This window comes from Larimichthys crocea, chromosome XIII (genome assembly GCF_000972845.2).
Source record: "Larimichthys crocea isolate SSNF chromosome XIII, L_crocea_2.0, whole genome shotgun sequence".
In the NCBI taxonomy this organism is placed as follows: domain Eukaryota; kingdom Metazoa; phylum Chordata; class Actinopteri; family Sciaenidae; genus Larimichthys; species Larimichthys crocea.
Window position 1 is genome coordinate 25,910,492 of NC_040023.1, and position 25,466 is coordinate 25,935,957.

At 41.3% G+C, this 25,466-nt stretch overlaps 1 protein-coding gene and 1 non-coding gene across 2 annotated transcripts in view; one reads left to right on the top strand and one right to left on the bottom strand.

Annotated features, from left to right (window-relative positions):
- Positions 1-4,545: 4,545 nt before the first annotated feature.
- me1 (malic enzyme 1, NADP(+)-dependent, cytosolic) overlaps positions 4,546-25,466 on the top strand; it is a 77,131-nt gene continuing 56,210 nt past the window's right edge. Inside the window, exon 1 of the mRNA XM_027287523.1 lies at positions 4,546-4,917. Within this exon, the coding sequence (XP_027143324.1) occupies positions 4,789-4,917 (129 nt within the window). The 5' untranslated portion in view covers positions 4,546-4,788. The remainder of the gene's footprint in view (positions 4,918-25,466) is intronic.
- trnap-ugg (transfer RNA proline (anticodon UGG)) lies at positions 17,879-17,951 on the bottom strand. Its single transcript has one exon. It is a non-coding gene; the product is annotated as a tRNA-Pro (tRNA).

The window sequence follows — 25,466 nt, forward strand, 5'->3', positions numbered from 1 at the left end:
AAAAAAAAAAAAAAAGACGGCTGTGTGATACAGACTGCAAGGATCGTGACTGTGCATTAAGGCAGTTCCTCTATATGTGTGTATGCGTGTGTGTGTGTGTGTGTGTGTGTGTGTGTGTGTGTGTGTGTGGGTTAGTCAGAACAGTGCCTGTCATTAAGATGCAATAATAAGTCCATAAAACATCTGGTTCAGAGGGGTCATGAAAAGTTGATTAGGTGAGATGATACAAATGCAATAAAAGCCAGACTTTATGCCAATCATTCTGTTAATATTACAACTATGTCTGGCCTGAGGGCCTTCACCACCTTCATCAGCAGTAATTGTAACATGTTTTATGCTCTTTCATCATGTTCAGGCTGCAGCAGGTCAGCTTGACAGTGATCCTTGACACTCTCTGACATCATGGCCTTGACTGTTTGCCAATCACAGCAAGAAAGTATCCAGTGTTGGAGCAAGTTCTCAGATCTTTTACTTTAGTAAAAATAACAATATCACATGGTAGAAATACTCTTAATACACTGTAGACAGTACTCATTTCAGAATAATGTATATTATATTATTGAAGCATTCATGTGTTCATCACTAATGTTGCAGTTGTTAAAGGCAGAGCTAATTTTAATTACTCATCTGCTGCTGGTTAGAATGTATATTCCCACCCAAGAGATCAAGTGTTCAAATGCTAATCCATCATAAACTGTCACAACTATGCAACAATTTAGTTTTTTTTTTTTTTTTTAATCTTTTGATCTCACAGTAGGTTTTGGTTTCTGGTTTTAGTTTGGTTGGTCCACCACTCCAAAATCTATCCAAAACATCTGTTCATGACCAAATACCTGCAAAATCAACACATCTCAACAACAAGCTGGACTGGTGGGACAACACAGACGACCTGTACAGAAAGGAGAGGAGAGGTCCTTTGGAGTGTGCAGGACTTTGTTAAAAATCTTCTATGACACTGTGGTGGCATCAAACTCTACTGAAGATGTGGGGGAGAGGAGGATGTTATCAAAGCTGACATCCATCATGAAGAACTCCTCCCACCCCCTGCATGAGACTGTGAGGGCCTAAAACAGCTCCTTCAGCAACAGACTGCTACTCCCACCATGTAAGGAGGAGCTCCTTCAGCAACAGACTGCTACTCCCACCATGTAAGGAGGAGCTATACTACAAACTGCTATGACAAGTGAATCTTATCTTATCATATCTTGTTTCCTTACATCCCGATATATANTTTGCATATGCAAAGTGTTTTTTAAATGTCAGTTTATGATTTTTTTTTGCAGCACCCAAGGTAAGCTTTACAGATTTGTTATCTGAGAGGACAATAAAGTAAAGTGTAGAGGTATAAATTATAATACAAAGGCTTGTACTGGCACATCTCCCAGGGGGATTTTTCTTTTGATTTACCTGTAGTGTTGTATTTTGTAAAATGGGTCCATGAAAGCCTTTAATATATACTTGGTTTTCTAAACACCTGTTGTATGGAAGTGCTGTCCTCAGGCACAGGAAGCCAGGCTACTACATTTGCAACAGCACTTTAACTTAAACAAACAGAAGAACTGTGATGGTTACAGTTTATGCACAGATTTTCACAATTTCTTGACAGTTTTATTGACAAATGATCTGTAATAAAACATTTTGGAATTTGATCTTCAGGTGGATAACTTCCTTGACAACATCCAGCTGTTCCAGTACCTTCAATATATGGGCTGATGTTGCTTCCCATACTCCCTGAGCATTCCTCACATCCCTCTCACTGCCAACTGGCATCCTGCCTGAACCTCAAAAATAACTTCCAGCTTCTGATACAGAAACAAACAGCAGATGTTTGTCATCCAGGTCAGTCATTCCAACATAGACTGAAAGCCTGATAGTCTGGGCAATCAGGAGGGACTCGCTTTTGCTCGGCTATATAAGGAGCCACTTGGGCTGGAGGCATTGATCGAAATCAAACATTAACCTGCACAATGCAGCTGCTACTAGTCTGAGTCTTTCAACATTCCCATGACTGCTTTTTTCCATGGAGTCATGATCGAACCACACCCAGTTTAAACTCTCAATAAAGGATACCTAAGGGTGTTTATTTCTTTAAACTTCAACTTTAGTCATGAATATTTAAAATTATTGAGAAAACGTATGACCTAAAGTTCAGGGACTTTGAAACATCCCCAACCAGGAGAGGCAGATGTTTTTAGGGCATTCTGATACTAACTGCATGATATATGCAGTTATTGGTAAATGCTGATCTCACAGAGCTCAGTCGGGTCTGTCCATTTGGCAGCAGCAGCAGTCTGATGTTGAGTAGTCTGTCACTGAAGCTGCTGCCAGAGGGAAACATCACAAACCCCATGTGAACCCACATCAACCTCAACAGCCTGTACCTGCATTGGTGACTTTACTCCTGAAGACAGGTGCACAAACGTTCTGTAGAAAATGCTACATTTTATATGCAAAAAAAAAAAAAAAAAGATAGCAGGAGAAAAGAAACACAAAGACTTCTATTGTAAACTGTACCTACTATTTTTTGTGTCAACAGTGCATTGATAAATCTATCAGAGCTGGAAGAGAGTTATCAATCTCTCCACTAATAGTGGTGTGACTACTCCAACTTGAAATACAGCCACAGTGTGTCATGATTTATGGGAGGACATGATGTCTGAATGCAGCAAGTTCAGACATATTGGAGAGCAGACTGACTTCAGGGGTCAGTTCACTTTCTCTCATCCTTTCTGTTCTGCAGACACACTCAAGGTGCCTTTATCAGTCCATCTTTACACACTTGGCACCAGCTTATCCTCAGTATAAACTAAGTCTTCAGACGTGTTCACTCAGGGTTCGACTTTCACTCTGACAGGGAATCCTTGGTGATGAAACCAAACAGACAACCAAACAAGACAGGCTAAACAGACCGCAACATAATTCAAACATATGAACTGAATCATTTGAAAAACTGAAACTGTCGTGTCAGTGTAGATGCTGTGATTCTGCAGAAACAATGACTTGCAAACACTTGATTGGATAGAACTCATTTATTGGACGTACCAGCTGGTTTCGAGACAAGAGTGTAGTGAATTTAGAGCAATCGTCTGATAAACATGAGATCCATGGGCTGAGGGTTCAGTCACCTTTCTCCCACCTGCAGAAAGCCAAGTGTATTTCTGACTGGTAAACCCTGCTGCCTAATGTTGCATAACTCTCGTGCTGAAGGCTGAAGGTTGACCTTGGCTTCAAATATCCTCACTCCTGTCACAGCCCTCAGACACGCAAGTTGTAAAATGAGCCCAGCTACGTGTTTGCAACAAGTGTCATGACTCATCAAAAACTGCAGAATAATCTAAATCTGAAGTGTCAAAATCTTTTTAGTTCAACACTAAAGGTCTTCATATGTGCAGTTCAATCTGATCTAAGGTGAGCCAGATAACCCATAATAACCCTTTCTTTGAGTGTAAGGAAGTACAAGTACATTCTGGAAACATTCACAATTAATGAACCATCCATTTACAAAACACATGACTAACAACCTGTGATGACTTCAAAATTAAAAATAAAAACAGTTTTAATATCGTGTCAGTTTTTGCACATTCAGTCACGTGCATTGATTAATTTACAGATCACTGTGGATCTACGAAGGTACAAAACGTTAATAAGGATGTATTTTGGAGCAACTATATATAGTATATTTTACTTACTTTCTTCAGGAATAACAGAGCATTCTACTGAAACATTGAAGCAGTTTTTGTGCTCAGTCATCTAGTCTACCCTGGTGGGTCGGTTCTGGTCTGCAGGCCATATATTTGACAACCCTGAATGTCAGACAAATTTACACTCATGTCTCATGAATTTTGCTCGTTTACTGTACTTGTTTAATTTTTTACTTATCACTTATCATTTATTTACTTTCACTAGTTTCAATATTACTGCTACAGTTATAATTCTTTCACTTTTGATATTTGTAACCTACGATGGAGTATTAGGGCCACATTTGAATTAAAAACATTTTTTGGAATTAATTACGAGATTAAAGTCGTTATGGTGAGAATTAATTACGAGATTAAAGTCGTTATTACATATGGCGAGTAATTAATTCTCGAGAGAGTAAGAGAGTAAACATTGTGAAAATGTTCAGAGTAAACATGTCATCTCTACTATGCTGGGAATTAACACTGCGGAGGAACTGCAAGCTCGCCATATTTAATAACGACTTTAATCTCGTAATTAATTCTCGCCATATTTAATAACGACTTTAATCTCGTAATTAATTCTCATTATATTTAATAACGACTTTAATCTTGTAGTTAATTCCAAAAAATGTTTTTAATTTAAATGTGGCCCTAATACTCCGTCGTATTAACCACATGTTACCAAATAATAGATAATTTATATATGTTCTGTTGAAGTTTAGGAATAATAAAGTTGTAAAGTCATTGAAATAATGCATATTTTTATTAACTATGTCAAACCTCCTCTAAACGATGCATTTAAATGAGGTAGTGATCTGGTGAGGTTTCATTTATTGGATTAGGACATTTTAGCATCGCCTGATACAACTATGTCTCAATAATTACCATGCACCTGCTGCCGGGTGATAATACACGAGGGACTTTGCACATATGAAGACCTCCCGTGAATTATTGGAAACAATAAAAGAGAAGGCTCGTTGATAAGCACACTGAGCTCTTCTTGAACTGACTGACACACATTGTCAGAGCAGACTCAGTGCTGGGACCTGCTCGTCCACTTGTTGAGTTCATAATAGTTCACCGTCGCTCTATTTAAAGAGGCAACGACATGGCACACGGACTGGTCAGACGGGAGTCGGTGGAAACGGAGATGCAAAAGTCCGAAGAGAAAAGAAAAACCTTCGTGTACACCAAAAAGAGGGGCTACGATGTGACCCGAAACCCTCACCTGAACAAGGTAAGAGAGCTGACTCTGCTGTGACACTTTACTGTTTGTTTCCATGAGCGGCTGACAAGCTAGCTGATGCCTTCAGGGGCTGTGGGAAATAACACATTTCTGTATTGCCTGCCAGCTTTGAGTGCCAATACACCTGTGGACTGTGATGTAATTTAGGTGTAGGTTAGGTTTTGGAAACTTTGTGAGGTTGGAGATGCTCAACCAGTGACAGGCTACAGTCCTACAGCAACGTTTTGCTAATTAGCAACATTGCTAATGATAAACATTGACACCTAGTTTAATAATGTATTAACTACGTTTTCAGTGGCGTTCCTCCTCTACTTACCACATAAACACCAAGCATCACAATATTTAAGGTATGAGGTATATATTTGATATTTGAACACTCACATTAGTCTTCTTATTTACATTTTGACCCTTCCCCCCTTGGAGCACTGCAGGCGCTATGAACGCAGCATTAACCCGGAGGTTTAGGTATCAGCTTTAGACGCGGTTATATTTAGATTTAAAGAGACCAAACGCTGTTGTCACACAGAGTGGGGCTTTTCTTAATATTGCACTGTCACGACTTGCTTTACAAACACTTACAGTGTGAAAGCAGAGCGTTTTAAGCAATGAATGGCACTACAATATGGGATTCAGCATTGTGACAAGCTGCTGTGAAAGCTGAACCTTCACAAACCCTTATAAATATTTAAGGATAAGCTTGCTGTCTTGTCTTAAAGCAACAGTGAAACGAGGAACAATATAGAAAGTTGCTTCATCATGCAACAAATAAACTTCCTTGTAGGTCATGAGATGTGACTTTGCATCTAATTATTGTCGGGGAAACAAAGCGCCTGTCAATATTGTCTTTAGGATTCCAGCTGGACTCCTCTGACCAGTCTTTGCTGTCAAACTAGTCTGGTGTAGTTTTTTCCATGTTTCAAACGCATCCTTGACAAAAGAGCCTGCGGTAGCTTGTGAGCGTTTCCAGTGTTTTCTCTTGGTTTGTGTGGTGGGATGGGGCCCCGGAGGTCAAGCCGTGGTGACCGGGTCTCTGTCCATGGTGCTGACTGACCATCGAAACAACTGGTCAAACTCAGGCCTACTTTTATGTCAAGCGTGCCCCAACAAATAGGCCGTTGTGTGACTGCTCTTTGTCAAAGTCAGACTAATTTTAGAACACTTGACCAGTTTATTTTCTTCCCTCCGAGCTGTTTTCGGCACTCTCGCTGGCCAAAAATGTTTCCCTCTTCAAGGCTTACGGGAAAACAGTAAAAACCGTAGGCCTGTCCACGTCTAATCTTTAAGCTCTTCTGGTTTATTTCACTACAGGTTTTTTTTTTGTTATTTAAAAGCTGTTCCAGTCTGATAAGTGTAGCAGACAGTTGGGTCAGCTGCCAGCCTGGGTGGTGTCAGCATTGAGCTGATAAGTGAGACAGTGAGGTTCAAACAGGCCAGTGTCTGTGGAGTGAGTGGTGCTGAGCTGGTGACTGCACAGAGACTTGTTTGTTAGGCAAGTCAATGACTCCACTCCTGGGACCGCCACATACTGCACATCCACTCTATCTGTTTTCATGTGTGTGGTAGGTTTAGGTGAGGTGTGTGCACAGATCCATTCTGACTAATAATAACAAATTCACAACCTTTTGTAATCGAGGAATGTTCAACCAGAGACACAAATGTCATCTTTTGTTACGCATTAAAGTGTGAGCTATGTCAGTTTAGTCACGCTGTGTGTAGAAATGTAATAAATCCAACTTTTGGAATAAATTCACTAAAACAAATCACTGAGGAAATGGGCATCTCTGTTTTATGTCATGTCACAGGAAGTTACTTTGATTACAAAACAGAAGGAGAATCTGTTTTCAAGGCATTAAGTAGTGCAACATCCTCTTTGTGACATCCAGTCAAATGTGGTTTATGGGAAATATGGCTCTAATATAGTTACACACGCCGTCATGCCAAGACTTCACAGTTTATTTAACAATTGCATATCCAGTATGTGAATGAGTGTCTTTATCCAGGATTTTTGGTCATCCATGTGGTTGTGGTAGAGGCATTTGTGACAGTGGGGTTTGCAGTCTACTTACTATTGTGAGGTTATAATTTCTCCTACTGCTTGTTGAGGCTCTATCTAGTGCAAAGGTTTTCAAAGCTCCAAACAGTTTCAGTGGAGGCTCAGTGAATAAAAATAAATAAATACTATATTAGTTATTAAAAGGAGGTCACATAGAAGTGGCTAAATATGTGATTTGGTTTTGGAATTTAGTTTTTCAAATTTACCCAGAATCAGAAAGTAATAAATGTCATGAAATCATGTCATACACCAATATAAGGCTATCCTGGCACAGTTGTTGAATGCCTATGAAGTTAAATCATGATCTGGTAGACCAGATCCAGGAATTATGCAAAAGTGCGTCATTAAGCTCCATGGATAACTAATTATCCTTAAATTGTCACTTTCTGACATTACCAGCATCTGCAAAGAAAATATACAGACACGTGCTAACACAGAACACTGAACAGCATACAAAGTGTGCTAGCTCACTGCATCTAGTTGAGAAGTGTCTGGAAATAGGTGCCTTCCTGTTTTAGTCTTATGGATGTTTGCATATGCTTTGCATCCTCACAGAGTAGTTGCAGTCTAAACAAACAGTGTTTTTGTTTTTTCACCTTTATTTGATAGCTCTAAACAAACAGGAAAGGAGAGAGAAGGGGGATGATAGAGCTGCAGGTTGGTATTGAACCCAAGCTTCTACTGGGTCAAACCTGTTTTTCACTACCATCTCCTTCACATTAAACTGCTGAAATTTGAAGACAATAGATGTTGGAGGTTGACCTGCTTTAGGGCTCTGTGGCGATGTTGTAATCTGGGATCTGCACATGAAAAATCAAAAACCTGTCTCAGAGCCATTTGTCCATAAACAGCACAACCGAGTCGCTCTTCGACTCTGCCATATATTTGTGAATTATTCTGTCTGGATCTTGACTCTTAAGTGTTCTAGCTTTCCCATCATAATTTCCTGTTCTTTCATTATTTCCTACAAAGAAGAATTTGCTTCAGAGCGCCACAACTTTTTCAGTGCATTTCAAAGCAGCGTCTGTCTGCCATCATTTTGATTGTCTGGTTAATTGAGCAAATTTCTGGTCAATGTCTTCTTTGAATTCTGTCAGTTTGTTTCTCATTTGGATTGTGATTTCTTCCTCAAACATTTTCATGTCTGCTTTCGGTTCATTTTAAAGGGCCTGAATTTGATTGCTAATGCAATCCAGACTGACAAGCAGCCATGCTAGCTTTAGGTGTAGATGTTTTTCTCATTAACCGAACAGTTTATTTCTTCATCTTGTCTGTCTGTTTTTTTTTTTGGTTCATTGTTTTTGTTGAACATCTACTCATTATCAAGGATTCTGGGTTCGTCTGCATTTAATTCTCAAGTTTTGGCAGAGTTTATTATGTTGACGTAAGGGAGCTCACAAGTCCCTTTTTTCATGTAGATTGAATTTGTTTTTCTTCATTTGCCTAATTGATCTGATTTCTTTATAAAATCTCTTCAGACTGTGATGATGACTGTTTGTAATGGAGGTCAATCTAGGACCTATAGCTTCAGTGCTTGAACATGGCCCAGTAAACTGTTTGTTTACAACTCAATTTACACCTTGGGACCCTGAATGGACCCAGTGTACGACAGGGCAAGATTGGTTGACCTAAATTCATGTGAAAGTATGGCCGGTGTAGCACTTAGGATGTTGCACTTTGTCTGTTTTTGTTGAGAATTTGGCATTCAAATCTAGAGCCTTAATGGAAGATTGGAAATATGTTTCGATTATAGAGTTTAACAGAGACAGAAATGTCATTTTACTCACAGTTTTTAGGTCAGCAGTCTTTTTCTCCACTTCCTTACTTCTTCTTTCAAGTTATGTCAAGAGCGAGTGTTACAAGAGCCATGCTTCTTTGTTCTTTAGTTTATGAGAAAAGTTTTCTTCTCCTGTTAAAGTTGTCCACCCTAAATTAGCTCACAGTTTGTGTTCTTACATAGTTTTGGAAAAAGTGTGGTTAAAGCTGGGCTTTGACACTTTCAACAATGAGGATGTGAGGAGGATGCTTTGACAGTGTTTGCTCTGCACAGTTTGTTCGATCACGAGAAAATAGGAGGGATTTCTAAAATCACGGTCTCTGGTTATTTTTTCCTGAAGATTTTATTTTTTTATTTTGCAAGTAAAGAATTAAAAGCATATCTTATGCTATGATTTTACATAACTATAAGATGATTTACTATAGGTTGGTACTATTGGTTAGAAGAGATACCAAAACCTATATGTTGAACCTGATCAAGCTGACCCCATCGTCAGTGACCCAAAACACGTTAGCACACACACGTTCATAGCAGTCATAGCAGAAAAAAAGCCTTCCTATGTGGCCAGGTGAACCATCCACTGTCAGCCCTGTACATGAACCGGGGCGAGGAAATTGGAGGAGAAGGTAGGAAATGACTGCTAAAGCGTGTTAGTAGCCAGGCACAGGCAGGCTTCTGTGGCTCAGGCAGTGGCACATTGTTGCCCTCCCTCTGATTTGAGCGAGCCCTAGGGATGAGGTGTGTTTACCTCCCTCAGCTGGCCCACTTCACCTCTAACAGGAGCCAGTCACAGCATGATCTGCTAATTAATGCTGAGGGACGCGGCGCTGAAAGCGGCCTGTCCTCGCATCGACAGGCTTCGATTTCCTTTTAATCTCCCTTCTCTTACACTTATACATGCAGAGTTGATGTGTGTGTGTGTGTGTGTGTGTGTGTGTGTGTGTGTGTGTGTGTGTGTGTGTGTAAGTGTAACATACGGACACACAGCTTCACCTTACTCCTCTGCTAACACTCCCTCCTCCCTCTGCAGAGGTGGAACCCGGATATTATAGGTGTGTTTTGTGTGTGTGCGCTCACTGTGCAATAAAGAGATGAAGTGGGGTGCGAGGTGTAGAAAGGGTCCTCTGTGGCCCCGCTCCACAGACGTCCTCTGTCTCTCCGCTTGATCACACATTAATGAGGCATCTGTGTGAATCCCGGCCCTCAGTGCGTCTCTCTGACGCTGGTTCCGCCTGCCACGGCGTTGAATAACAACAACAACAACAACCTCCTTAAAAATGCTCTTAGCGCCCAATCAGGGATGCTGTTTCACCTCAAACACTGCACTGAGCTGTCGGTGTGTCGGCGGCCAACAGATGTCCATTCAGCAGCTCTGTACTGTAGGTGAAGGTCACAGTGCTGTCAGTCAGAGAGGTTGGAGAGAATGAGAAGTGAGGCTCCCGTCTGTTTGTTGACGTGTTTTACAGTTTCGCAGCAACTCTTTGCGCAAAAACATCAAACCAATAATAATTCGTGGACTTAAAAAGACTTGCATGAAATGCAGAGTGAGCGATGGTGCTGTCATTCACGCTTTTAGTGCTAAATCCTAAGAAAACTCACATTGATCCCCTTGATTAAACAGTAATGCTTTGTTTGTTGAGGTTTTGAAAATCACCAACATTATGCATCATTAGAGCCTACGAATGCCGAATATAACGGAGAGCCTGTGCCCAGACAGCGCTGCAACTGAATGCCCCATTTGCAACCACAGGCTCCACACATGACATTGCAAGATGGCCCGTCAGATGCAAGACTAGAATTAACAAACTCTGCTCTTGGCAAGCGTCAAATAACAGTGTATCTGATTGGGCATTGAGGATGTGCTGTTATGCCAAATGGCGACTGTCCTGATAACCCTGGAAGTCATTAGGCTCTCATGTTTACTCTGGTTTGGCTGCTACGCTCATCAACTTTTGTTCCCCGAAAAAAAAATGTATTTTCCTCAGTAGGTTTATGTTTTTTTTTTAACTGAGAATGACATCTATAAATTTAGCAACAAACAAACAAATAGCAACAAATATGCCGAGCTTTTAATTCCAAAATGGAAATATTTCTGTGTCATTCTGGAGCCTCGTCTTTGGTTACGTGTCATGCTTTGTTGGTTGCTGCTGAGTGTTCCATGTGAAACATAATGTGTTCCAGCCGCTCTGTGTCTCCAGCAAAGCCTAATAAGGTTTTTTTTTTATAACCTTGCATGCCCTCTAATAGAATTATGTCACAATTGGTAAAAGGTGCCAGTGAGAAAACATCTTGATGACCCAACACTGAGTTTAGCCAGTGCAGACTGGAATTTTGATTCCCACTGAGTCACCGCTGCAACATGACACGAACGCAAAGTTTGTTTTATGCGGAGTCAAGACTTTTAAAAGCTTGACTGTTTCCTGTGTTGCTGTATCACAGCAATGTTTTGTTTGTGCCGCTAGCCAAGGTTCCCATGGACCTCAGTAATCATTCTACATTTATCATTCTCTCAACTTTCTGGCCCCTGCCCTATCCAGCATACAGTCCACATTTCACATCCAAATGCAAATCCTCTGATGGATACTTGTGATGATAAAGCTGTCGTTTTAAAGCAAATCATTTCACAAGTATGTCCTGACTCAACACAAGGAGTAAATAATGAGTTAATAATCATGTTAATTCTGACAAATGTCACGTTTTGTCCCACGAGTCTTAAAATACTTTAACATTTTCTCACACACATTTTCTTGCTGACAATTAAATAAGACTGGAGTCACGTCAAGTATGCAAAAAAACATGAAGCTAGAACCAGTGTGCAACTAGATCTGTGGACTTCCTGTAAAACAGCAGTTTCGCGTTTTTTTTAACATATTGGATTTTGTACGGGTTATACAAATCATATATCACGTGAGCTTTTGAGGTGCAGGTCGGAGAAGTTTTAACCACATGAGCAATCACATAATTATATACTGTATGTCAGTGTGTGAAATATATCAACTATTGGATGGATTGGCAACTTCTTGGCACCACTAAAAAGTTGACATTTTAGTTGACAGTTTCCATATCGCCACAGCATAAATGCAACAACTTTAATGATCCTTTGACTTTTTATCTAGCACCATCATCAGGTCAAAAAATGTTAATGAATCCAATATTCGTTTTATGAAAAAATAAAATCAATAAACTAAAGACGGTGATCACGGTAAACATGATCTGTTAAACATCAGCATGTTAACATTGCTACTGTAAGTTTTAGCATGCTAATGCTTAGCACAAAGTACCACTGTGCCAATTGTAGACTTGTATTTGGACCACAGACTATATAAAATATGGATATAGTCTCTGTGACATCATCCATAGATTTCTAAAGTGTAAGCTCAGTATGGTTGACTCTGGCAGTCGCCAAGATGGCTAATTCAGAAATGGAGGTGGAGGTTATGCAAAACAGGGAAACTAGCTGTTTATTTAGCAATCTGTAAACATGTTTATTTATGCTGTGAAGAAATAAACATGTTTACAGAACATTTTCATATGGGAGTTTATGGAAATTAACTTACTTTTGCAGCTAGCTTCAAGTTGCTGTTTGAGGAACTGCAGTTTGAGGCACTTCTGCACTGGCTTCATTTTTCAGCCTCTTGCCTTGGATAGAGCCAGGCTAGCTGTTTCCCTCTGCTTAAAGTCTTTAAGATAAGATAAGCTAATAGGCTCCTGACTATATTTTTCCTATTTTGCACAAACATCATATTGATCTTTTCATATTCTCACTTTCAGCAACAAAGGAAATCTCAAAGTATTCCTTTTAAATTTCACTAAACTACAAACATATTTCAACCCTTCAACCAAGAACTTGAGTTGGACGTCCAGATGTTTGAGGAAACCTCGGCTACGACGCCGCTCACATTTTTGATTTTAATCTCAATCATGTTCACGTGTAAGTAAGTTTTCCAAAGATCATTGCAGAGGGAATTCTGACATCACCTCACTGTTTCTGGGTGGGGCAGAAACCATGTAAAAATGCCAGTGTGGGTGTATATATTACAGCCTGTTTAGAGGTGGATGACAGTGGTTATGTGGGGTTGAACTTGATGATGTTGGCAGTCAGATTACAAGCCATCGTTTAACTGAGCGGTGAAAATGGGACAAAACGTTCTCTGTTCAGACTTTATGCAGAGCAGCTGCACTTGTCAATCCTCCTCACTAGGTGGACCGCAGAGCTCCATGGATATGTGTGTAAAATGTGTGCATGTGTGTGTGTGTCTGTGAGCAGTCCCAGGTGTGGCCAGGTGTTTCAGGTTGACTGCACGCATTGCTGGTGACCAGAAATTCCTCTGATAGACTGGAGTGGATCGGCCAGACTAAAAGAAAGTGCACCTTCGTTCCCCTCCAATAACCAACCTCAATTTGAATTTAACACAACCACACACATCTACACACACACATATCTACCTACACACTCTACTTTTCATTAACCGGTTTAAGTAGGTTGTTAACCTGCAGCCCTGTAAGTGCTTTTATCAGTGTTGTTCAGGGCTGGCGCAAATAAAGAGTGTAATATGATCAGACTGTCAATTTGAACTTTCTCTGCACATACACACACACACACACACACACACACACACACACACACACACACACACTTGTGATGCCATGTTTATTCAGCAGCAGGTCCTCAGCTCACTTTTGTGCCTTTTTCTAAGATGGTTATTCATGTGTGGACAACGGAGAAGCCATTAGCTCGTCCCAGACAGACAGAAGGAGACAGTCTGAGCCTCATCACCTTCCTATGAAGCTCATCTCAAGCATCTCACCTCTTTCAGCCCCTCCTGTCTTCTCCCTCCTCTTCTCTTCAATGCTGCTTTTGTCTGTTATATTAGAGTGGTGGAGGTCTGCTCTATCTTGTCTTAACAAAGATACACCGGCAAGAATTCAAAGGTAGTATTTTGTTACAGCGTTCTGCGACATAGTGGATACATGGCCATTATGTACAAATGCCAAGGTCTGAGAGATGGCTATCATTGAGGCTGATCTTGTGTTGATTAACAGGTTTTGTGTTTTTGCGGCACCATTAAAAACAAGGAGGCGGTTTGTATTAATGGACTTTGTGCGATAAAGAGTCATAAATCTCAGGTAATGTGCCAAAGACCTGGTCACACTAGCATTTATAATCAATGAATGCCAATGAAATTGCTATGAACACTTTGCTTATAGGGGCAAAGTAAATCCAATCCAATCCACCTTTTGTGAACTTTACATTTTGAGTTGACCTTTGAGGAAAATGAGAGCCAGAGAGCCAAAATGGAGGAAACTACTGAATGTATCACTCTCTTTCCAAGTATGTAAGAGAAACTGAAGCTGTGAAAGCCTTATCTGGAGCCAAGGTACTAAGGTACGAAAAAAAAACAAAAAAACATTTGTTCTTCTCAGGTGATCCAATAGACCCCCCTAAATCTTACACACTGCACCTGCTGTTCATGTGTCCGTGTACTATGGGGGAGATCACAGATCAACTATGTTCCTCTACACCTTTAGTAGCTTATGAGCTGCACTGCACTGCACCATCCACGTTCACGTAATCTACCTCTGTCAGAGCATGAACTGCTCTAAAAAGAGGAGTGGTTTGCACACTGAAGTTGATGGTACAAATATGTATTTTTTATAAACTCTGTAAACGTTTTGCCAATCCAATTCTTCATCACTAACAGATTCAACAAAACAAGCTGTGTCCTTTTCTTCTGACCATGAGCTACAGCCTTAATGGTGACAGTGTTATGGCCTTTCTCTGTGTTTTTAACAACAGCAACATTTGCTTTGTGAAGAGAAGTTCTAGTCTTTCATTGTTTCACAGTCTCTGCATTCAAAGAAGCAGCTGCCATGTAGGTGGTCATTTGGACAGGAGACATTTTTGTCATCACAGAAACTAGCAGTGACAACAGAAAAACACATTTCAGTGGGGCCCTCACATTAACTTGACGTATTCACTTCTCAATACTGATGGCCCACCTCCGTTAGTGAAGTCACCTGAATTCACCTGTTTGTTCCTGCTGGACTGTGAACAGAATTAGACAGTTATTTTGAGATGGCCTCTGAAATTGGATTGGCTCTCCGTAGGACCACAAAGAGATTCATTGGAGATTCCCTGTGCCATTAAGACAGGTCAGTCAGTGGACACTTGACTGCAAGCAAAGACATCTATCAAATAAATGAAGCCCTATTTGCTTGTCATTTGGACTTAAAATCACAAGGATCTTGCTTTATCTTGTTTTTAAATAATGGAGTCACTCATATGACTCAGCTGTACAGTATTCTTTGGTAGTTGCTCCACATAAAGGACGTACTTCGACAGTATAAAGTCTTTTCATCAGGAGAGACTCGCAAACACCTGTAAAGTCAGATATGGCTGTCAAGGCCATTACTGTCATCTGAACATGGCCAGTGAATGCTGAAGCACCATTAGCCGAAAGTGAATATTTGGACCCAAGACTTCAGAGCCTTTAGAGGCTTGGACACTTTCCCGGCAACACTCAGGCTCCTAAGGGACCTGGACTGTAGAGCATGAAAAGGGAGCCTCAAGAGGATTGGCTGCGTTTGAAGAGCCCCACATGTCCACTACCTCCACCCACTCAAAGCTGCCCTCCCTAAGTCAACAGCGGCTCGGTTTTCAAGGCTGTTTGACCAACAAGCGTGTCTGTACATTCACAAGTTGACACCTCTTGATTTAAGGAGCCCTGCGTTTGCATATTTGCTCAGGATAAGGAATTTAAGACGCTCCTTTTGGTGAGTCTCAGACCTCAGTGTTGCTAGGTGGGGATCATGACTCATGAAAGTGAGAAGTAAATTAGAGGCTGAGTTGCTGTCTGCTCTCTAATGGCAGATTTGGACAAGAAATGTGCTGTTGTAGTCCATGTTGGGAGCTTTACAAGATTATAGATTATGGATACAAGTGAGGCCAGGGGAATCAATCCACACTAAACATTATTTTTGAAGTCACTCACTATGCTAAGATTATTTTTCTAGTTATTTCACTACTATTTTATGGCACTCATGAGCCTAACCATTGCAGGAAATATGAATTTTTAAGAGATTTATTTACTTTTCTCTTGGAAACAGCATCTATTTTTTATGTGACCTGCTTTTTTATTTGGTGTTTGAAACCCTTAAAGTAACTGCTAATCGTATGACGTCAAGTCCTATGTTAGCCAAATAGCTAACCTTGTTTACACAGAAGCAACAGCACTCAGCTGATTAATGGGAGACAAACTCAGATCCTTTATGCGTATGAATTGAGTGTCATTTCTTACACTCTTGCTTTTTTAAGATCTGTAGTTTAAAACAAACAGTAGTGAATCAAGCCTTTTTTCTTAACCGAAGTAAGAAATGAATCATAAAAACCGAGCACAAAGAGCTCTTACTGCCTCAGTTGCTCCTCATTTTGTTGTGAGAGTGCTTTTTTTTCAGTGCTCCTACCTTACATAACATATCTAACAGCATTATTGGCTAACTATTAAAAGTTATCTTTCTGATTTATGTGCTTGGCCTGAGCACCATAGTCCTCAGTCGGCTAATGACTACATTTGTTTGGGAATGAGAGTGCACATGCAGGCCTTACACGGCACATTTGTTGAGAGGCATTCATTGGGAAAAGCTTAGTCAGGCTGTAAGATCCTGAGAAGAGACAGAACGGAGCTGATGTGCGCTCTTTCTCTTCCTCCTGAGAGGAAGGGATGGCTTTAAAAGTCTTTATTCGTAGGGCAATCCTCTTGAACTCTGCTGCCATTTTAGCAGGAAACAGATGGGGGGCATCTGGCCCCTTGCTGAGAAAATACACAGGATTTGAACACAATAGGACAACCTGGTACTCTATAGCTTAATGCTGAATATGAACATACAGCTTACATGGGCAAAAAAAATACACTGACTAGTCATTTAGCTTCATATTCAGTTCTAACAAGTCATGCAGGTCATTCTGCTACAAGTTGACTTTATTGTGTCTATTATGAGATTTACATTTTTAATTTGTTACATTTTATATATCATTTGCCTTCAAACATTAAGGGACATGTGACCTTTTGCTGAACTTTATCTTTTCTTCAGACGTAGATCAAGATTAGCCAGACTGAGATATTTACTGTATTAAAGTTTAAGTCAAAGTAACATAATAAAAACGTAACTTGACTAACTTGGAGACAAATATTTGTTGAACCCGTTGCTCCATCTTCTGACAGGTATATGCTCTATAAATGATTAACAGTCTCTTTGTGCGTTTCATGTGATATCCATGCCCTATACATTCCTGCACTTTCTCTTGTGCCTTTTATGATCGACAAATAGCAAATGTAAAGATTAGACATGGCCTATAAATTCTATCCTTCCGGAAGCAAAATACTTAAAATACCAGCTGAGGGACTCAGATCATACACATGATCTACTGCAGATGTATGGGAGTAATGTAACAGACCTTGTCATAAATGTTGAATGAACATAATTACGTTATAGTTTACATTCACTGTAAACTCTCAGACATCACTGGAATTTTCCCTAGTGATGATCAGCCTCTGTGCTGTGGTCTCTAATCTTGCACTGAAAGACCCATTTGTCAGGTGGTCTGGTGTTTCTCACTCTGGCAGATTTATTGGGCTCAGTGTGCAGCCCTGTCTGTCACTGAGCACTGATGATCTATTAACACGAGAAGGAGACGGACAGGAGACATTGAGCTCTCTTTGGTTAAAAAACACAAAGGCTTACAGGCCACTACAGTATGTTATTATGGAAAAATAAGAATGAGTGTCCTATATTACATTCAGTGCAAAGTGCAGCACAGCAAAATACTTTTCAAAATATCCGTATATGTGTTGACGAGGCCCAAATATCTGACAAATTTAGAATGCTCAAAGTGAAAGATCACTGCATAGATGTTTTCATACTGTTTACACAGCAGATGGTATGAATGATTTAAATGAGACAATTAAGTTTATTTCATACATGTAAGTTTTGTATTACCTTAGATGATGAAGAAAATCAACTGAATTTCAATTTCTACAACAGCCCTTTCTTGGCTTGAGGAGACAGTGCACTTAGTTCTAATGCTAGACACTGAACTCAAACGGGTTATGGTTTCATATGGTGGGCTCGTCCGGGATTTGAACCCGGGACTTCTCACACCCGAAGCGAGAATCTTAACCCCTAGACCAACGAGCCACTTTTGGGTATATGAAAATGCTGCTTCACCTGGCAGCTAATTGGGCTTGAAATGGGTGAAAACAATCATCTGCTTTCGCTGCAGTAAAATACACTTAGGGGTTTAGCTGCTTCTGTTCTAGGGTCTTGCTGTTGTGTAGTAACACATAAGGTTTTCCTATTTACATGTGCTACTGAAAATATGTGGTGTGTTTTACAGTTGAATTGACTTACAGTAGGGTGTGGACTTATCGAGGATTTGAACCAGTACCTCTCGCACCCAAAGCAAGAATCATACCAATGAACCACACATAACAGCAAATTTGCACCCTGAGGAAAATTCTGCAGTAACATGGCATGGTGGCATGGTGCTCCGGGAGTATGGGGTTCTGGACCCATTAATACGGGCTATCCGGTCCCTGTACTCTCGGTGCCAGAGCTTGGTCCGCATTGCCGGCAGTAAGTCGGACCTGTTTCCCGTGGCAGTTGGACTCCGCCAGGGCTGCCCTTTGTCACTGGTTCTGTTCATAATCTTTATGGACAGAATCTCTAGGCGCAGTAAGGGCGTTGAGGGGCTGCGATTCGGTGGCCTCAGGATCGGGTTGCTGCTTTTTGCGGACGATCTAGTCCTGTTGGCTTCAGAGGGTGACCTTCAGCTCTCTCTTGAGCGGTTTGCAGCTGAGTATGAAGCAGCTGGGATGAGAATCAGCACCTCCAAATCCGAGGCCATGGTTCTCAGCTGGAAAAAGGTGGAGTGCAGTCTCCGAGTCGGGAATGAGATCCTACCTCAAGTGGAGGAGTTCAAGTATCTCGGGGTCTTGTTCACGAGTGACGGAAGGATGGAACGGGAGATTGACCAACGGATCGATGCAGCTTCTGCAGTAATGCGGACTCTGCACCGGTCCGTCGTGGTGAAGAAGGAGCTGAGCCGAAAGGCGAAGCTCTCGATTTACCAGTCGATCTACGTTCCTACCCTCACCTATGGTCACAAGCTTTGGGTAGTGACCGAAAGAATGAGATCGTGAATACAAGCGGCCGAAATGAGCTTCCTTCTCAGGGTGGCTGGGCTCTCCCTTAGAGATAGAGTGAAGAGCTCGGCCATCCGCGAGGAGCTCAGAGTAGAACCGGTGCTCCTCCGCATCGAGAGGAACCAGTTAAGGTGGCTCGGGCATCTCGTGAGGATGCCTCCTGGACGTCTCCCTGGTGAGATGTTCCAGGGCACGTCCTTCCGGGGGGCGGCCCCAGGGAAGACCCAGGACACACTGGAAGGACTATGTCTCTCGGCTGGCCTGGGAACGCCTTGGGGTCTCCCTGGGAGAGCTAGAAGACGTGGCCGGGGAGAGGAATGTCTGGGCTTCCCTGCTGAAGCTGCTGCCCCCGCGACCCGAATCCGGATAAGCGGGTGAAGACGGACAGACGGACGGACGGACGGACGGACGAACAGATACATTGTCTAGAAACCATGAATGTTTGTACAGAATATCATGGCAATCCATCCAATAGTTATAATTAATAAGACCTGTTTGAGTAATCATTGGTACATTTAGTAACATCACATGATCATAATCATAATAAATGAATGGCTGATTGTACATTTCTTTTACATTACATTATTTACTCTAGACTTTATATCTGAGCTTTCATGTATGACAAAAATCTTGTGCACCATTTGCAGAACAACAAGCTTTATTAACTTCTCTTGCGGCTGAAATTTAATACTTGTGTCTGTCATGTCTGTTCATAGACATGCACATACTCTAGGGTCAGATGGGTTAAAGATGTTAAATGAAAAGCAGAAACAAAAATGTCATCTCTCTCCTCTTTCATGTGGTGGCCTTTATGGTACTTGAGCAAAACGTTTGTGTTGCATGAAGTCGTTACAGGAGATTCATTGTGGCCATTTGTAATGGAATTTCCACAAGAGAGGGAACTTCCCCTTTAACACAGCGTGGACCGACCTCAAGGCAGCTCTGGGGTGTCTCATGGTTCCCCTCGGTATGCCAAACGGACACACGCTCTCTCGCTAACTTTCTCATGTGCACACACAAATACATGCACATGCAGTCATGCATACAAGCACGCACGTACAAACTAATGTACACCAGGCCGTGCTGAGTTTTCCATTCTTTGGTGCTGCACCTGCAGGCAGGAGGCAGAGACCATAAATAAACCACCCATTCACTCTGTGTACAATTAGGATAATTTAAGAAAACCCTCACTCTTACTTTCCAACGACAGAAAACACCTTAAAGGCTCTCAAGTTGACTTTTAGGAAATGGTCGGACCTCTTTACAGAGCTTGTTAGTGTGTTATGGTGAAGTGCTGCATCATCTTGACATGACAAACTGAAAAAGAGTGAAGTGTTAGAGGAGTGGTTTTTAGGGAAACACTGTTGCACCTGTCATGTGTTGGACAGAAGACCAGTCATATGTGTCGAAGGGCAGAGGTCAACCAGCGTAAAATTTTCTGGCATGTGTGGAGCTTTGAAATTAAGCATTGTGTCCGGGGAAAAAAGGGTAATTCGAAGGACTTTTTGTTCGCTTTTACGATGCATGTCAGTGCTTCATTTTTTTGGGAAGGGAACACAGACATCTCTGGCCTTTATTGTCTTCTGGATGTTGAGCCTACCGCTTAGTATGTTCAGATTTGCTTAGACTGAAATATATTAAAGCAAGTGTCTAATCCAATGGACTTTGCAGACTCCTTTGACACACTGTGTACATTCTATGAAGTTTACAAGCGTTTTTGTAGCCATGTGCTTACATTTGTTTTTGACTTCCAGTGAACATGTGCTAAACGTGTGTCAGCCTTAACTGATCCGCCTGCCCTGCTAAATTATGTGACATGCTTTCCTGGCTCTAGTTTCAGAGGAATCACTGATTGAGATATTTCCAAAACACACAGATGATCCCATTGCTCATACTCGTATCCGTCTTAAACATAAACAGATATGAATCCAGACTAAAAACAGAGGGGAGCGGGCAGAGAAATCAGCACTGCTGGATTGAGAAGTGTTGATTGCTTTGAAACTGTTTGACACTATAGTGATGAGTACATTAGCAGGAGAAGTGTTTACTTCCCAACTAAAGGATGCCAGGTTACAACCGGGACACACAAGAGGCGGAAACACTGCAAAGTGTCAGTTCTCACACGAGCAGCAACCTGGTTGCTCATAGCATTTCTCCATGCCAGTCAATCAACTCTTTCCAAGAGCTGATTTTTCTTAATAATCTCTTGATCTTATAGCTTTTTATGTGTTCCTGGATCACCTTGTGATGATCTCCAGGCAGGGATTTCCCTCCTGTGTGTGAGCGCATGTGTGTTTGTGTCTGCCTGTCTCTCTCGCTCTCTGTTTAACTGGCAAATTTGTGGAATAAGTACGTAATTATAAGAAAACATAATCACAAACAGCAGCAATACTGCTTCTAATAAATATTGGGGATGAGCTGGTGATGTTAATATTTCGTCATCTGGGAGGAAAAATCAGTATAATTGAAACTCCAGGAGAATAGCACAGGAGAGGGGCAGAGGAAGCCAAAGGGTTGGCAAGAACAGGAGGCACATTTCATCATTTATCAGAATCAGATCATTTATATCACATATAATTGATTAATCCTGTGTTTTTGTGCCAGGTTCACTTGCAGGCAAGTGGAAAAAATAGATAGAAAATAGATTAAATAAATTAGATCCCAAAAGGATGGCTGCATGTGTGTCCAGGCTAATTAGTTAACATGGAACATGATAGGAAGTGGGCAACACTTCAGGGCACTTTGTGCCAGATCCACCTGTGTGTCCCTGGCATCACTGTTGCACTTAAGTAACCTTAGGAAATCATTTTGTGTTTACTCACTCCAGAGGCACTACAATCTCACTGCTGTGTATGAGCAAAAATTGCTCTGACATGACAAACTTTTGTTCTGTGTATTTGAGAAGATGCTCAGTTATTTGTTTATTGACATTCAGTGTTGGTTTGTTGTTACCACCGTGACCTACCTCCACTGTGCAATGTCTTGTAGGATAATAGCTTCCATTGCTAGTACTGTTAAAATAAAGTATCTGGTAAAATAAATTTGACAAATCTAAGGGTAAGAATAAGACTTGATAAGACTCGTCAACCAGCGCCATGAAATTACAAAAACCAACAATGAATTTACCGTATAAACAAGTATAACCTGTGTAATTAAGGCCTGATATATCTCTATGTCACAGAGCTCCATTTTTGTCCAGAAACAAAACACATCATTGAGCTACACCATTGTACTGGCTGACACGTTTCTTTATCACCTTGGTCACTGTATTTTAAGTTAATCTTAATATTCCATCCTGGTGCTATACTGTAAATACTCATAAGAGCAACAAATGTGGATTCATCCGCCTCTGAAAATAGTGCCACTGGGTAGTTTATTCAGACATGGTAACACAGTTTGTTACAGCCTCTACTGTGGGCATGAAAAAGTCACCACATATAGTTATTTTGACTATGCACCATACTGTAAATCTGCTTAGAATGAGTATGTGGTTTGGTCATGTTTCTGTGAGGCCATATGGGAGCTACTCTGTAGCCACAGCAGGAACTCAACCACAGCAGTCTTATGTTGCTACTGTTTCCACTTGATTGCTGATGCCTATAGAATTTATATAGTGTAGGATGACTGCTGCGGCCGTTTGGAACAATGAGTGCAGTGATGCCATCAGCCTTGCTTCCTCAAAATCAGGAAATGCATTCCTGTGAAGTGCAGGCCCAATATGTCGCTCTTTAAAAAGACACGGTCTAAGTTTACCATGAAACCTGCAGAATTTGCCTTTTTGAAACCCAAGAACATCTCTGGACCGACTCCATATGTGTGTATAATTTAAATGATTGACACCGACACTCATCCCAAGACCCCCCATAGTATGAGAGATATCCCATCATTCAGGGCAAAATGATTGACAGCTGGCATGTTCTCAAGTGCGTGTACACACACACTCCCCTCCCTTTCTGGTTCCTTGAAAAGAGAGAGGATGTAGACGGAGGGTCAGCGATAATTATTAAGCGAGGAGAAGAAAAAAAAGACGAGGGGGCCCAGAGAGTTTGAGCATGAAGGTCAGTATTTGTGTTTGACGAGATCCAGTCCAGTGCTCACCTCCATTCAGATTCATGGCTGCTGTATGTTTTACAGATCAAATGCAGAGAGTGAGCATGAACACACATATGCATGCACATGCTGGCATGAATGAACACATTCATTTTTCGCTTCACTCCCTTTTTCTTTCCTTTTATCACTCTTCCAACACACACTTACCCACTTATTCGAATGTAACATGTGAGAGAACACATGAGAACACATCATACGTCAGCAAACTGGGTCTGACGGCTGCCTCCGCTGTGTGCCGGAAACCACTAAAGAACTGCACGGTGGAGGTTTAACACCTGCTTTCCTTCCATCACTCTTTGACCACAATGAGTTTTTCAAGGCCAACACCAATATTCCACCACCTTCAGTTCCTATAAATTTCAACATTTCCAATAAAAGAAATTCCTGAAGGATTCACTGATCGCAACCAAGGTCCCTGTTCATAATCGAACCATGTGATGCTGGTACAGGTGTATATGGCATGCTTCTTAACCACAAGGTCATCACATGACTCGCAGACTTGAGTCTGCTTTCCTTTTCTTTCTTGTGTTCTCTTCCACCCTCCATCTCTCTTAAGGCTTTCTTCTGACGCAAACTCACACCTCCTCGCACCGCCACTAAACTTCCATAATGGAAACAAAAAATGTTCTGGTCTTGTTTTATGGTAATCTATGAGGGGAATTTCCAGCCCACTCTGCTGTGCCTGGCTGAAAGCTCCGTACAGTTGGAGAAAACTGCTTCTCAGGATGGGTGGGAGCCTGGTCAGCTGGGTCATATAAGACATTAGAGTGGGATCTGGCTGGTGTCATACCTCCCACAAAACTCTCCTGGGCTTTTTCAGTTTACAATCATCTATCAAGTGCTGCTTTCATGTGAAATCTCTGGACCTCTTCAGTAGACTGATCATTTTTTGGACATTTAACATAAACCAGAAACTTTGGACAAGTTCTTCTTTTTTTGTACTTTTTTTGTTGTTGTTGTTGCTGTAAATCAACTTAATCTCCAACTTTCTGTTCTTCATTTTGCTGTTCCGTTATGATCAGTTCTCTCTCTCTCTGGGGTTTCACTGAAATGAGGTTGTGAAGTATTCTCTGTCACCCAAACAGAGTGACAAATGTTATTTTAAGATAAGTGGCCAGGACTGGGTATTTGTATTTGATACATGTACAACTGAAATAACCTGATACCAAGTAGTATAAAAACTTCTCTAGTCATACCTGCATTAGATCCCTTTTGTACCCAGGTGTAGTCAAAGAAAACAGACTATTACTAGTTATCACAATCCTTACATTGTGTTTATGTTAGCTGATTTCTTGTTGGGCATTCTGTCTATTTTGGTCAGTAACGAGTGACATATTTGTCCTGCAACCAACATTTTAGGCTTGCAGCTAACTCAACATTTTTAACACTGATCAAGGAATTATGTTGTTTCTGTAGATGACATACTACAACGTGTAAAGTGACATCAATCTTAGGTGGCTCTCTCGCTATGTAGGAAGATGACGACACATTTTTTGTCCCTGCTCTGATTGCTTAGCTGATTCTGCAACTGATGGAAACAGCTGTCAGTGGGAACAACACTAGACCTATTTAAGTCGGAGACGTGGCCGGCGATGCTGAGGCCTGGAACAAGTTCTTTAATCAGACTTCCATCATCCTGTGTGATATAATCTGGCTACAGTATGTGATGACAAAGCAGAAACCACCTGACATGAATTTTTGTACATGTGCACAGCTTCTTATTGTTGTCTAGCAAGTTCAGCGTAGGTTGAAAGGGGTATAAGTCTGTAGTGTAGTGAAGTTGTATGTACTAAAAAGGTTCATGCATCATTGAACTTCTCTGTGGATAGACTCATATTGCCTTTATTGCTTCATTGCTTCCTGTGTTCTGGGAAGATTCCCTGTTATTGACCTCACTCTGCGGTGGATATATTTTTCTTTTCTAGAAACTTTTGACTCAGACAACTAAAACAAATGTAATTGGACCAAACATTATTGCCTAGTGCAGTTTTATAAGATTTCTTTGCTTACAGCTGAAACGTCTGAACAGGAAACTGTTTCTGACAGACTCCCCAGTCGGTTGATCTTTCTCTCTTTCTCTACGTGGCAGCACCAGAGACAGACTGAGCCAAGCATGGTGCTGGTGGTGGTGGTGGTGAGTGGTCTGGTGGTTTTGTTATTATATAACAAGTCTAGTCTGCTGGCTGATCACAGCCTAAAAGAGCTGTGAATACTGGCCTGTACTGGACCATTACATCCAGCCATCCCAACAGCCAGACACTGGCAGCCTGATCACTTTGTCTTTGACCCCTCTCCTCCTTTTCTTCATTCTCTCTTTCCCGCTCTTCTCTTTGTTTTTGTCACTCTTCAGCCTGCTGCTTCTCTCATCTTTCTCTAATCCCAGCTATGATAACTATGG